This window comes from Topomyia yanbarensis, chromosome 2 (assembly GCF_030247195.1).
Source record: "Topomyia yanbarensis strain Yona2022 chromosome 2, ASM3024719v1, whole genome shotgun sequence".
Classification (NCBI taxonomy): Eukaryota; Metazoa; Arthropoda; class Insecta; order Diptera; family Culicidae; genus Topomyia; species Topomyia yanbarensis.
In genome coordinates, this window is record NC_080671.1 from 382899236 (window position 1) to 382913452 (window position 14217).

Consider the following 14217-nt stretch of genomic DNA (forward strand, 5'->3'; position numbering starts at 1 on the left):
GTGATAGACTCAACTTGTTGTTTCCTGTTGCCGTAGAATCCCGATCATCTTTTGTCAACCGTAATGGGTTTTTCCTGTGAAATCAGCTTCCCCTATAATTGGGCCGAGGAATTTTATTGTGGCGAACGGTTGAACCTGTCCGTTGAGCTCGCGTGCCACAAAGCAATGTGGATTAAAGGTGAGTGTTATGGATTTGAGTAGCATCCTCTCACTCACGCGTATAGCTAATTACTAATGTTATGAAATTGTTGGATTAGAGCTGGCGCTGGGTGTTTCGTGCTCCAACCTGCAGCATACCGAGACTCGTGAATTTGGTCACTACATCGATGATCCGGATAGTAACGGCACGAGTGATAGCTCACAAAATAAGAGTGGTTCGGACAAGTTTGAAACGGAAATCGGCCTGCTTGGAGACAACGGTAATTTGATTTAAGATCATGAACGATTGCGTTAATAATCACATGTTCGTGGTTTTCAGAAACAGCTATCAAACTAACACCAGGGACCTACATTTTCAATGTGGAATGTCATTTACCGGAAAGCATTGCAGAATACAATCACGATGAAGGTAGTGAAATTAGTTACTCTATATCGGTGAAGGTTAGAAAAATTCTAAAAAAGGACCGTAAGCATCGGAATGCTGTCTCCGTGCATGACCTGCTGTTGCGGAACCACCGCAGACGAGTGAATTTTGTGTGGCCTGGACGATTTTCTCACATTTCGAACTTTTCCTTTTCCTCGGCCACCATCAACTGCTATTTTGTGACCAGCATTGAACGAACGAGTAGCAATCGGTCACAATCATCGGACGACGAAGGGGACAGTTTGGAAAATTGGTTGTATCCGATTATGGAGAAACCGGATCAACCGGAAGAGGATGAAGGGTGATTGGGGAATGTTAGAATGGATCTGCGTGGAAACTAAAAGACTGATACGGGTAGCTTAAGTGTACTGGAACTGACATGTGATAACGAATGTTGGGCTTATCGATTTAAGATAGTTAAATATTTTTCGAATATTTTTGTTTAAACAAAGGAACTAGACGTTAAGTAATGCAATGTTACATTTAACAGTTTAACAAAATTTTATCTAAAATTTATGCCAAGGGTAATTTTCTTTGTCAATGAATAAATGTCATTTAGATAGTGATAAAAATATTAGCTTGTTTGATTTATTGAACCTCAATCACTTACAGTTTAAATTTTACACATTTCAGCAGAATTATTATACATTTCCTCAAGCGAAGATCTCTTTTTCTCTGTTTGAGTATTGATGACAAAAGGACACAATTCAGAAAAGATTACGACATCCTACTATACGCTAGAAATGAAAGTAATTTGATAGTTATCCTATGACCTAAGATTGCAATTCAAATGTTTCTACTTGTTCGCTTTATAAAACTACTTATAACAATATGGAATGCTTGTGGTCTCCCCTCCTAAATCGAATTGGATTAAGTATCGGTGAAAATCATATTTACAGGTTAAAAAGAAAAATCAACACACGCACAGATTTTAGAGTCCGATGTGACAGTTGGTTTGCGACAGCATTCTGTCATTCAGCACAGTAATTGGTAACGCACAAACAGTTCAGAATGGTTAATTTTGATCCTGTTTTAGAAGATCCAAACGAACGATTTTCATTTGATGAAACTCAGCTTTAACTCTCGTCCTTTTCCGGTATTGGCACAAAATAATCGACTTTTGTGACTAGGTTTTACTTTCGCATCAGACATTCTCTTACTACAAAACACAGAATTATACTCTCATAATTATACTGCTACTTCCTACCTATAAATACAAACTTTGAATGCTTCTCGTTTCTCTAAAATGTCTTCACTTTGCTTCGCAATACACTGTATAATACACGTAATATTTACAAAAAATCATGAGCAAGCTACTTTTATTATTCATAGCTTACTTCCAACTGGTCGCTCTGCGCTAGTGGGTTCTAGACCAGCAGCGTTGGTGCCGTTGCTACCCCTGTCAAACATCAGATCGTTACCGACAGTGTTCCGAATCCACGTGGAGATGTTTGAGGTAATCGAGTTGTAGATGGCTGGATGTGGGCGCTTGCCACAATTACCGTGATAAGTGAGAATCCCTTCCAGGCGCCACTGACCGCTGCTCTCGATGTGACACATAAGCGGAGCGCCTTCGTCGTTCTGAAAATAATAGTTCGTCAAAATTCGCAGTTCATAGTACACTTCAAAATGCCTTACATAGCAGGTAGTTTTGTTGCTGCTGAGGTAGCCCGCACAAATTGCGTCTTCAGTCAGCAAACCGTTGTAGTGTAGGCTGGAGTTGCACAATTCCGTAGGAGTCGCCGGTACCGGAAGGTATTTGAGGTATTGTTCGGTACTGATCACCTCGGACGGATCGGAACCCCAACCGGCGGTTAGACACAGCTGTTCCGAATCAATCGTGGCATCAGGCGTCAGGCAGGCACTTCCGATCATCTCGTTCAACCGTAGTGGGCTGGCCAGCTCCAGCAGAACGATGTCGCCGGTGTAGAGGAATTGTTTGTATTTGGCCTGTTGAATGTTGAAAGTTTAACTACATGCGTTGACTCGGATAAATTAAACTTTGACACAAACCTGTGGATAAGGTACAATTCGGCGAACCTCCACTACCTGATAGGAACTGTTTTTCCCGCTTCCATTGACCAACGAAGAATTGAACTGAGAGGTTCCGGCGAACAACATCCAGTTAAGCTCAGCCACGTTTCGGGTGTTGATGAACTCAGTTTTGCCCATGATGCACGAATAACTGGCGATGGCCCACCGAGGAGATACTGTGCAAACCCACAAAAAACGTTAGCATTCAAACCGACCGCTATTACTGTTATAAAGCTACCTATTTAAGACATTTTGGTGGTATCCAACAGGGAAACAGATCAAAACGGAGAGTTAAGTGAAAGCAATCATGTGGAAAACAAATTCCCTCAAAGGCAGAATTTGAACCCACAACCTTTGGGATTCTGGCCCAATGCACAAACTCTTATTCATACCTGGAATATTCTGCTAAAACAGAGAGAGACAACGATAATACAGCTTCCAATTCGGCAATCAAAGCCGCTACGAGGTTCATTGACATCATCCATCGCTACGAATCGTGAAGATAAAAAGTTTTGGTTGTATCTGTCGCCTGATGTTCCTAATGAAAGTGTCACCAAGCTGGCGGCGGACAACCGCGGAAATTCGGACATCACTGTCGTTAAGTTGGTCCCTCGTGGCAGAGATCCTAGAACGTTGAATTTTGTCTCTTACAAATTTAGCATGTCCACGGATCTCGAACCTAAGGCTATTGCGGCCTCTACCTTGACCAGTAGGGATTGCTTATCGTCAGATTCGAAGAGAAGTCAAATTCCAGAAAGGTTCTTTGGAAACCGGATGCGTCCGACCCCTATATTGCCTGTTCCAGAAGTTGTTACACATTTCGAGCAGTTTCTTTCCGTTTACTACCAGAACGTGTGTTTGCAACTGTGCTACTTTGTGCCCGTTCTATCGATGTACCCCTCGACAGTGAAATTGTTTGCTGCAAGGTGCCCAGCGGTTGAGTGCGTTGTGTGCGTGTGTTCGAGAGACGGCAATCGCACACGGTGGCTGGAGGACTCTCAGCTGTTAATCCGAAAAGACAACAAGGATGCAACCGAGATGCAGTGCAGTGCAGAAAACGACAGCTGATGACCTTTTGGCAATAGGAGACCTCGGAGAGAAGATTCCGGAGCGACGTGGGCTAATTTGCCGGCATCCTGCAGCGGAGAGGAGAACGATGATTCTCTTGGGGTGGAAACTACAGCCAGCCACATTACGGTTCGACTGGAAAAACTTGAAGATTTGTGGGAGAAAGTGAATAATTTAATCTTGGACATCGAAACACGCGAAGACTTCGAAGCAGAAGATGACGCTGATGATGAGCAACAGTCGGAGTTTGGAAACCGCCACTACCAGGTGAAGTCGATGTTGTTAGACAAGACCAAGGAGTTAGAAGAACCTGCTGTCCTCCACCCGAGGACTCGACATGACACATCAACCCAACAACATTTATGAGTGGTTGAGTTTCCGCGATCTGTACACATCGCTCAGTCATTGGAAGGCTGATTTACCGGATGTCGATGAGTTTCATTACCTAAAAGAATGTCTGTCAGGAGAAGCCAAGGCGGTTATTGACCCGCTGTTGATTACAAGGGCGAACTATCAGGTCGCATGGGAAACGCTAACCAAACGCTACAACGATAGTAAACCCCTGAAACGGCGTCAGATTCAAGCGCTGTTTAAGGTGCTTAACCTGATCAAGGAGTTGTTCAACGAATTGCAGTCGTTGCTTGAGGGATTCAAGCATGTTGTTCAGACTCTTGATCAACTGGTACAACCCGCCGACTACAAGGGTCTCCTACTGCTAGACATATTAGCTTCGCGTCTAGACAGTGGATCCAGGAGAGCTTGGGATGAACATTTATCCACCAAGGAGCAGGATACGGTGAATGCTTTGACCGAATTTTTGTAAAGAGGGATCAGAGTACTTGGAGCATTGCCAACTAGATCCGTTGAACCTAAAGTTTTCGTGTAGCAATCGCAAAGGAAGCCATTTGTAGCACACTCTAGCCAAAGTGTCGCACAAAACACAGGATAACGGTGCATTGCGTGTTCGAAATCTCACTCCCCTTATCAATGTCCAGCTGTCCAATGTCTAGCCGTATCCGCTCGTGATAAGCTGCTCCGCAACTACTCCTTATGTCGCAATTGTTTCCGGAAGGGTCATATGGCTGCGGATTATTCTTCTATGTGTGTCGCAAGGGCAAGCGAAACGGTAGCGAAAACGGCAAGGAGTCAACCGCTGAGGGAACAAACAGCTCCGGCAATTCCAGGGGAGGGGAATCTAGTACCAAAATAGCTAGCATCGGCTGTTTTATCCAACATGTCTTGTCAGCGTACCTCATATTACTCGTTATGGCCATCGTCATAGTGGAGGAGATCAAGGAGGTTTTTATCAGGCAAGGGTTCTACTGGATTCGGGTTCTGAATGCAATTTCATGACCGAGTGGTTACGTCAACTGATGAGCGTTTAGCTGCGGTGGTTTGACGTGGCTATGTACGGGATTGGGCAATCCAATACCAAGGTCAAGCATAAGGTGACCACAACAGTCAAATAGCTAGTATCTACTTTCTCGTGGAAGATGGTGTTTCTTCTGCTACCGAGCGTCACAGCAAATCGTTCGATAGCCAACGTGGAAATGACGGGATGGGAAATCCCAACTGGCGTGGAGCTAGCGGAGCCAGCGTTTTATCAAGTCCAAGGCGGTTGATTTTTTGCATGGGATCCAGTACTTCTTCGCATTCTTCCACACGGGGAATGAAGTCCAGTTAAGCAAGGGCCTTCCTACTCTAACCGGGCTGGTATTTGGATAGGTAGTAGCTGGTACGGTTGAAAGCTCGCAGGAAACCCAACGTTAACCCATTCATGCCCATGTTGTTTGTGGACAACAACGTTTTTAAACAGCTATAACTTTTGATTAAGGCAAGATTTGCTCACAAAAACAAGTAAGGCTAATAAATGTGACTATTGGCTTTCATTTGAGTATTAACAGTTACAAGGATCAGCTCTTGAACTGAAGTTATTGCAATTAGTCTGATTGAACTCCGATGCAGCAGTGCTGCCAGGGACCGTTTACGTTGACGACGGAAAATGAATATTTCATATAACTTCGTTATGTTGCAATATTAGTGAAAACTGATAAAATTTATCAATTTAGACTATTTTTGGCTACGTTTTCCACGCAGTTGGACTATTGTAAATATTCTAGGAGAATTGTAGTAAGCATTGGAAGGTAAAAATTGAGCAGCTCCTAGCACTGCAAGGAACGCACCTACCTTTATGAAAAAGGGTTTTTCGAGTTTCTTGACCCCACCGTTTTAAAGGAAAAATAGTTTTGAAACCCTACATGCATTAGAAAAAAGTTGGGCATGAAAGGGTTAAACCTGCAATATGGCAGTCGGTCTGAAGGAAATATTGACTAGTGTCTGGTCCTGTGTGGAGTTCGATTCTATTAATTCGCCTGAGGAAGCACGCTGCGAGGAGTAGTATGCTAGAACTGTACGAAGGGGATCGGATGGCCGATACACAGTCTCGCTACCAAGGGACGAAGTCGCACTGGCAAGGGTGGGCGAGTCAAGAGGCACGGATTCCGGCACCTAGAAGCTTTGGAACGCAGACTGTCGAAGAATTCCGAGCTCAGGAAGCAGTACAACCAGTTCATGGCGGAATACCTGGAGCTAGGCCATATGGGAAGGTTATCGGTGGCACGAGGTGAGAAAGGCACACGCTGCTACTTACCTCATCATCCAGTGGTCAAACAGGAAAGCACCACAACCAAGGTCAGAGTCGTCTTTGATGCATCTTGCAAAACTTCCTCGGGAACATCTCTAAACGATGTACTATTAGTGGGACCGGTTGTTCAGGATGATCTCCACTCAATTATTCTACGGAGCCGAATCAGGCAGTAAAAGCGGTAGAAGATGTTTCGGCAAATCCAGATGGTTTAAGGTTACATGCCTCTTCAATGAATTCTGTGGCGTGTCGATAGTGCCGGTATCTTCGAATTAACTACGGTTACCTATGGAACCAAGCCTGTCCCGTTCCTTGCAACCAAAATTCTGAAGCAATTGGCTATGGAGGAACAAGCACAACACCCTCTAGCAGCAAGGGTGGCAATCGAAGACGACTACATGGACGAAGTTTTGACTGGAGCCGACGACACTGAAGCAGCGTTGGAGCTACGAATCCAGCTGGACGAGATGATTGATTAAGACAGATTCCGTCTGAGAAAGTGGGCTTCCAACTGCCGATAGTATTGCAGGGCATACCAGAAGAAAATCTGGCGATAATGCAAGCGAAAGAAGTCAAGCTAGATCCCGATCCCGAAAAACGAACCCTAGGACTGGTGTGGCTTCCTGTTGATGATGTCCTAATGTTCCGGTTTAAAATACAGAAATTAGACTCCGCCGGTAATATGTCAAAACGATCCGTTGGGCCTGGTAGGAGCAGTAATCACAACTGCAAAGGTTTTCATGCAGCTACTGTGGTGTCTATAGGATGGCAATGGAAGGACCTTAGACTGGGATAGTCCGCTGCCATAAAAGATTGACACAGAATGGAGAGTTGCCTCTACTAAACAGTCTGAGAATCGACCGCTGCGGTATAAAATCTAAGACAGTTACCATAGAGCTACACTTCGTCTCAGATGCATCCGAGCGAGCACATGGAGTATGCGAGGAGATGGTAGAGTCGTATTACTGTCGCTCAAATCTAAGGTAGCACCGTTGAAATGCCAATCCATTCCACGCTTGGACCTGTGTGGAGCATTGATGGCGGCTCAGCTTTCGGGGACGATTTATAAGGCCATTAAGATGGACGTGCAGCAGTTTGTTTTTTCTGGACGGACTCCACCTGCGTTCTCCAATGGCTCAAGGCAGTATCCACGACATGAACTACATTCGTTGCCAAACGAGTGACGAAGAGGAACCGCCGAGACGTATATCTGGCAGCACGTTCCAGGAACCCAAAATCCGGCAGACTTGATTTCGCGCGGATTAACTTCAGAGCAGATCCAGCACTGCAGTAAGCTGTGGTGGGAGGGCCCACCATGGTTCCAGACAGGGCTAGATTCATGGCCAAAGCAACCAATAATGGCAAGCGTTGATGACGTACAAAGGGAAATGCGTCGCTCAGCAGTTCCATGTGCGAGACAACAGGAGGAGTTCGGCGTCTAACACGATATTAAGTTCTTTCAATTAAACAAATTTGATGAGAAGTACAGCGTACTGGTTTCAATTGAAGAAGATGCAACTACATTGAAGGAGTTGGAAGAGGCAGAGCACACGTTAATAGGACGTATTCAGCAGGAAGCATTCCCGAAGGAATGGAAGGCGTTTTCGATGCATGAAGCGGTATCAAAGAGTGTTACCAGAGCATTTTCACAAGAAGTTGCTTGGGGAGTGGGCGTAGCGTATTGGTAAATCCATTGCCTTGTACGCAGCGCACCTGGGTTCGAGTCCCGACCCCGCACATAGGGTTAGAAATTTTTCCTAAGAGATTTTTCTAACCCGAAGAGGCGAATGACCTTAAGGTTAAAACCTCTATAATTGAAATAAAAAAAAAAAAAAAGAAGTTGCTTCGCGCAGGACCGCAGTTTCTTCTTGACACGGTCAGACTTCAGTATTGGCCATTGGAATGCCGCAGTATAGCTCGGCAAATAATTTATCGGTGCCAACGTTGCCTCAGAGCTAATCCAAGACCTATTCAGCAGCTCATGGGTGAGCCGCCCGCAGCGCGTGTAACGGCATCAAGGCCATTCTCACGAACGGGAGTCGATCATTTCGGCCCTGTTATACGGCAATGAAGGCTTATGTGAGCGACCGAAAATAAAAGTCGCAAGGATAGTACATGCTTCGCAAAACCCGTTTCAAAGATATTAGAATATAAAAATCGGAAATAAACTTCAATTATTAAAATCGGACAGAAATTCTTCAGTATAAAAATCGTTTAAAAAGTTCTCACCCGTAAAACTCGGCAAGGATGAACCTCCAGTATAAAAACCGGTTAAAAATAAATAATTCGCTCGTAGGAGCATCCGTATATCTTGATGTTCAAGATTAAAATTCGGCTAACAAAAACTACTTTGTAAGAATCGGATATATTATTTTCCGGTTTTTTCACTGAAGGTTTTTTTATCCGACTCTTACAAACGAAAGTCCCAGTCCGATTTTTATGCTTGAAGTTTATATCCGGGTTTTATATTCTAATATATTTGAAACGGGTTTTACGAAGCATGTTCTATCCTTGCGATTTTTATTTTCGGTCGCTCATGTAGCAGTATTCGTCTGTATGTGCACGAAAACCGCGAGACTCTGGCGACTCGCCGTATCTTTCTGCAAAGAGTTGTTGTTTGCGACTAGCATTAGGGTTTGTGCGTTGGACCGGAGTCCCAAAGGTTGCGGGCTCGAATTCTGCCTCCGGGGGAATTTTTTTCACATAATTGCTTTCGTTTAACCCGATCTGTTTTCTCCGTTAGATACCACGAAAAAATCTTAACAAAGGTTTTTGGCTCTTACGTCAAAAACCCAAAAAATTAATTATTTGTTTAACCTACCTATGTTAGCAGTACACCTGATCGCTGCATTATTGCTATAGACTAGTGCCAAACTTGGCAGCTGGTTCGGGTCGGACTGAACTCCTCCAGCTATCCGCTGTTCCCACGTGGGCGTGATGCTCTCGCGGCCGCAACCTGCAGAAAGAAAGCAATCGTCAACAGACTGTTCCAACTCCAACACCCAACCCGTTCAACTCACGGTATTTTTCACATTCAACATTAACCAGACCGGAGGAGCAGTTCATCGACAAGGCGAGGTTCTGCAGCAAACTTCCACTACTGAGATTTCCATATCGATAGAACGAATGCCCGCTAGATTCGTTTGAGATCGAGAATGACTTGGCTTCCGAGAAGCCCAACCCAGCGCAAACAGTGTCGGAAAGGTCCTTCGTCCAGCCATCTCCACAAACCGGCTTCAGCTGTTGAGATTCTACGCGAACCTTCAACTGCCCACCCTCCACACTGTAACAGCCCCACTCATCGGATAGATCTGGACACTGCGGCTGACCATCGCACACATTCCCGATGGGAACGCAACCCCCTGTATTACACCGGAAATTGTCCATCGGGCAGTCACACAGTCGTTCATCCTCGTCGTCAATGCAGTCCGCCTTCCCATCGCATCTCCACGCCTCCGGAATACACTTTCGCTGCCTCACGCAAAAGTATTCATCATTTGTACACGTATCCGGACAATTCGATTCGTCCAACCCGTTCGGGCACTGCTCCAGTCCGTCACACTTCCACTGGGCCGGTAAACATGGTCCATGACCACTTCCTGGATTGCACGAAATTTCATCGAAATTACACTCCCATCGATCACAGTCCACCTCATCGCTTCCATCGTTGCAGTGCGCTATACCGTCGCACACGTGCTGCCGAGCTAGACAGAATCCATCCCGGCACTGGAAGTGCCCTGGGCAGCCCAACAGCTCGCAGTCCTGCTCATCCGAATTATCAGAGCAATGTGCCACCGAATCACATCGTTCAGACTTCTGAATGCACGATCCCCCATCCTTGATAGAAGTTCCGTTAGTGCATTCAAACTGCCCGACAGCACACTTTGTAAACATTCCGCTAGCACTAGCCGCAGCCAACTCGCCAAAGTCCTTTTCTTCAGAATTTCTCGTCACGATTAACGACGTTTCATTGGATCGTTCTGATCTAATCGAATGAAACGTCGTTTCGCCTAAAAAATGACCGGTAGTGGTTTCGAAGGTGGAATCCTGGCTACCGGCGGCGATCTCCTGAGTTGTCGAACCCGGAGGAGGCGGTTTCTTCCCTAACGGGAGTACTTTGAGGTCATTCTCCGATATGTCGTTGTTTTCATCCAAATCTTGCAGCGTTCGGTCGTAAACGTCACTTTTGGTAACTTCTACCGTTGGTACGGAACTGGTCGCTTCGGTTACACTTGGTAGTTCCTTGACTGTCGACGTTGGAAGTGGTTCCTTCGATTCAACCGTTGTGTTTGAAACAAGTTCCGTCAGTTTTCCACTAGCGACAGACTCCGTAGTCGAGGGCGCTATTTTTGTCGACTGGTGAGCTGTGGTTTCCTCTACTTCCTTCTCTGTTGTTGATTCCGCTGCAATCTTCGTTTGCGTTGCGGTCGATGTTACTTCTTCGACTTCAGGTTTGCTGGTAGCTTCTCGCTCTTCTGCCAACTCTAGCTTTGCAAGGGTAGAATCCGCTACAACTCGCATTGTAGTTGCACTCTCCGACAGTTCGTCTTCTGTCGTTGAGGACTGGTTCGTAGCAATCAATTCAATGTCCTGTTTTGGAGCGTTCTTCAATTCCTCTACAGCTTTCGCGGTCGTCGGCAAATCTACATCTTGCTCGGTCGTGGTAATGATTTCTTCAGCAAGCTCCAGCGAGCGCGAAGAGCTCATCTCCTCCATCGTGCCGGTAGGTGTTGGTGAATCTTTAACATGCTCAGTGGTTCCTTCCTCGAGCCGAGCAACTTCCTTAACGGTAGTCGAACTCATCCTTCCAAAAGTTGTCTCTTCGACGTCTTTCTCTGTACTACCAGCCATCACTTCCTCTCCACTGTTGGTCGTTTGTTCGACAATATTTCGCAAACTAGCAGCCGTCAACAGGTCTTCTTCCGATTCCGTAGTCGGAATATACGTCCTGATGGTGGTCGCTACATAAATTGTCTTAGTCACAGCACCATCCAGCTGTTTCTTATACTCAGTACGATCACTTTCCTTCGATAGGGGCAACACCTCGAGGTACTGCTGTTGCGATTCGTTGTCGAAACCATCCTGGCGATCCAATCCTTCGTGGAGCAGATTAACCAAGCTAGCATTGTTTTCTATTTCCGGCAGGAATGGCGACTGATCTGCATGGACCAAAATCGATGGAGCGGTTTCCGATTCTACCACCGCCTCAGTGACAGCATATGTGGCTCGATTTCTTACACTGGACGATTCAATCTTGGGCAAAAACGGAGACATGTCATCAAGTGGTTCTTTCAGGGCTTCGGTCGAAGTGGAAAAGCTGGTAGACGAACGCCATTGTTCCAACTGTATTGGGCTAGATGTGGCATACACGGAACTGCCGGTAGTCTCGTTTTCATTGCTTTCCAATGATCGTGCATCGAACACGTTCGTGGGCTCACGGGTCGGGGTTTTAGTAGTTCTGCCAGCAATCAGAAAGGTTCCAACAGCCGGATGAGGGGTGTCATCTACGATCATTTCCGTTACCGGTGCCGGTGTTTCTGAGGATGTTTTGGGTGATGTCGATGAAATCAGTTCCATGCCGGTGGAATGCTTCGTAGCTTCTTCATCGACGATCATGAAGTCAGGCATGGTGTGATCATGTGAAACGGGTTGAACACTGCGGTACTCTGTGGTGGACTGTAGTTTTCCCAAAGAGGCTTCGGTGGAGCTGGTTCCGCTCGATGCTGGTCGTTCACTGGAGGGTGATTCGGAGTTGATGGCAGTAATTTTTTCAACTTCACTCTTGGGATTCGGTTCACTTGATGGCTCCGGTTCGCCGGTAGGTTCCGGTTCACTGCTGGGTTCTGGCTCACTTGTTGGTTCTGGCTCACTACTAGGTTCCGGTTCACTGGACGGCTCTGGTTCTGGAGTAGAAGGACTATCAGCTACTCGTAGTTTAGCGGACTGGTTTGAAGAGGATTTCGTCGGTTCAGTCGAAGATTTTGGTTCACTAGCAGGTTCGGGTTCGGTCTTGGGTTCAGGTTCACTGGCAGGCTCGGGTTCGCCTTTTGGTTCAGGTTCACTCTTGGGTTCCGGTTCACTAGCGGGCTCGGGCTCACTTGCTGGTTCCGGTTCGCTTGTTGGTTCTGGTTCACTGGAAGGCTCAGGTGTAGGTTCATTCAAAAGTTTTCCGGAAGTTTCAGATTTTTTAGTGGTGGTAGTTTCGTGCGAGTTTGATGGTTCACTGGAAGGTTCCGGTTCAGCCGAACTGGACGGCTCCGGTTCAGGCGAACTGGATGGCTCACTGGCAGGTTCGGGTTCGACAGCTGGTTCTGGTTCACTGGATGGTTCTGGCGCACTAGTTGGTTCAGGTTCGCTAGAAGATGAAGCGGGCTTCGACGAAGGCTCAGGTTCACCTGATGGTTCTGGTTCCGGTGAACTTGAAGGCTCAGGTTCACTTGCTGGTTCAGGTTCGCTCGCTGGTTCCGGTTCACTTGTTGGTTCCGGTTTACTCGCTGGTTCTGGCTCACTAGCTGGCTCTGGCTTACTTGCCGGTTCTGGCTCACTTGCCGGCTCCGGCTCACTTGCCGGTTCAGGCTCACTTGCCGGCTCTGGCTCACTTGCCGGTTCCGGTTCACTTGCCGGTTCCGGCTCACTCACCGGCACAGGTCCATTCTGAACTCGAGTAACTGGAGTGTAGCAGGTCTTTCCGTCGTCGTTATTCAAACGCATTCCGACAGGACATATACAAGCAAATTCTCCCAAACGAGCGTTGAATCTACAGGCAAACTCACAGCTGAAATGGAAATGTGGGATTTGAACAATAGTGCCACAAATCAAAAACTAAACCACCTACTTCATCACCGAGGGCCCAGCGTAGCACATATCTGGCAGTCTTGCGGCTCGAATGGTGTTTACTGGAACAATGTACGTGGATAGATATTCCTGATTTTCGGAGAGGTAGTTCGTCAGTCTTTCCTTCATCGTATCGACAGTTAGTGGTGAACTTGAGTTATCCCAGCTAACACGGTAGTCGACGACCACTGAACCAGGTCTAGGAGAAAACAAAACATTTTAAAACAACACAACACCCAATCTAAATACCATCTAGCATACTTACTTTAAATTCATAATCTTGACGAACAGCTCTTCATCCGATCCGTAAACAGTCAAACTCTCGCGAATCTCGTCTTCCAGCTCTGCTGTTAGCACCTTGTACGCCGAACTGTTCGGATTCCGATAGTCATCCAAAAACTCCAAATTCGTCAGCGTGATCTGACCCTCGACGGTATTCGGTACGTACACAATGTTCTCCTCCGTGGTCGGTGGCACTGGTGGCACCGTAGAACCGGGAGGAGCTGATGTTACCGGATATTGCGTGCTCGTACTTCCGTTTGTTTTACCCGCTCCGAACACTCCAGCCGTGGCAACTTGATCTCCGAAATGTCGAGACTCGATGGGAGTTGGATTTTCATTGAATATCACACCGGATCCGGCAAGAATTGCAATGATGATTACGGCCAACAGGACTCCCAGCCCGAGCAGCCAGCAAAGCCAGTTCTTCTTTTTCTTGTCCCGTTTATCCTTGGTCACATACAGCTTCTCGCCTCTAAAAAATGGATTGACAAAGGTTATTTCATGACTCGGGTACACATTACACTACAACACTACGAACAGTCGCTTTACAAGATGATATTTACAGATTGGCGGTGAAGTTTTTGTTTATCGGATATTTACAAAACAGAACGATGTGATTGTCACTTTCCAAGAGTCTGAGGGGGAGGAGTTAGTACGGCACCGTGTAATATAAATATATTTCAGTTGCATGCATGCGGTACTTGCGTATTGATTCTAGGTCCGAAATCAACCAGAAGCGTTATTATTTGGTGCGTACCTGCTGCAGCATAAT

At 46.3% G+C, this 14217-nt stretch overlaps 2 protein-coding genes across 6 annotated transcripts in view; one reads left to right on the top strand and one right to left on the bottom strand.

Annotated features, from left to right (window-relative positions):
- On the top strand, positions 1 to 1081 carry LOC131684698 (uncharacterized). Its single transcript, XM_058967802.1, has 3 exons — positions 1 to 178; positions 258 to 419; positions 479 to 1081. The coding sequence occupies exons 1-3, from the start codon at positions 64 to 66 to the stop codon at positions 886 to 888; spliced, it is 687 nt and encodes a 228-aa protein (XP_058823785.1). The 5' UTR covers positions 1 to 63; the 3' UTR covers positions 889 to 1081.
- Positions 1082 to 1137: 56 nt separating this feature from the next.
- LOC131684693 (mucin-2-like) overlaps positions 1138 to 14217 on the bottom strand; it is a 184808-nt gene continuing 171728 nt past the window's right edge. For all 5 annotated transcript variants that reach the window (XM_058967789.1, XM_058967790.1, XM_058967792.1 and 2 more), the window contains 7 exons: positions 13429 to 13917; positions 13165 to 13362; positions 9350 to 13104; positions 9151 to 9285; positions 2597 to 2793; positions 2222 to 2533; positions 1138 to 2164 (listed from right to left, as the gene is read on the bottom strand). In XM_058967789.1, the coding sequence (XP_058823772.1) occupies positions 1910 to 2164; positions 2222 to 2533; positions 2597 to 2793; positions 9151 to 9285; positions 9350 to 13104; positions 13165 to 13362; positions 13429 to 13917 (5341 nt within the window). In that variant the 3' untranslated portion in view covers positions 1138 to 1909. The remainder of the gene's footprint in view (positions 2165 to 2221; positions 2534 to 2596; positions 2794 to 9150; positions 9286 to 9349; positions 13105 to 13164; positions 13363 to 13428; positions 13918 to 14217) is intronic.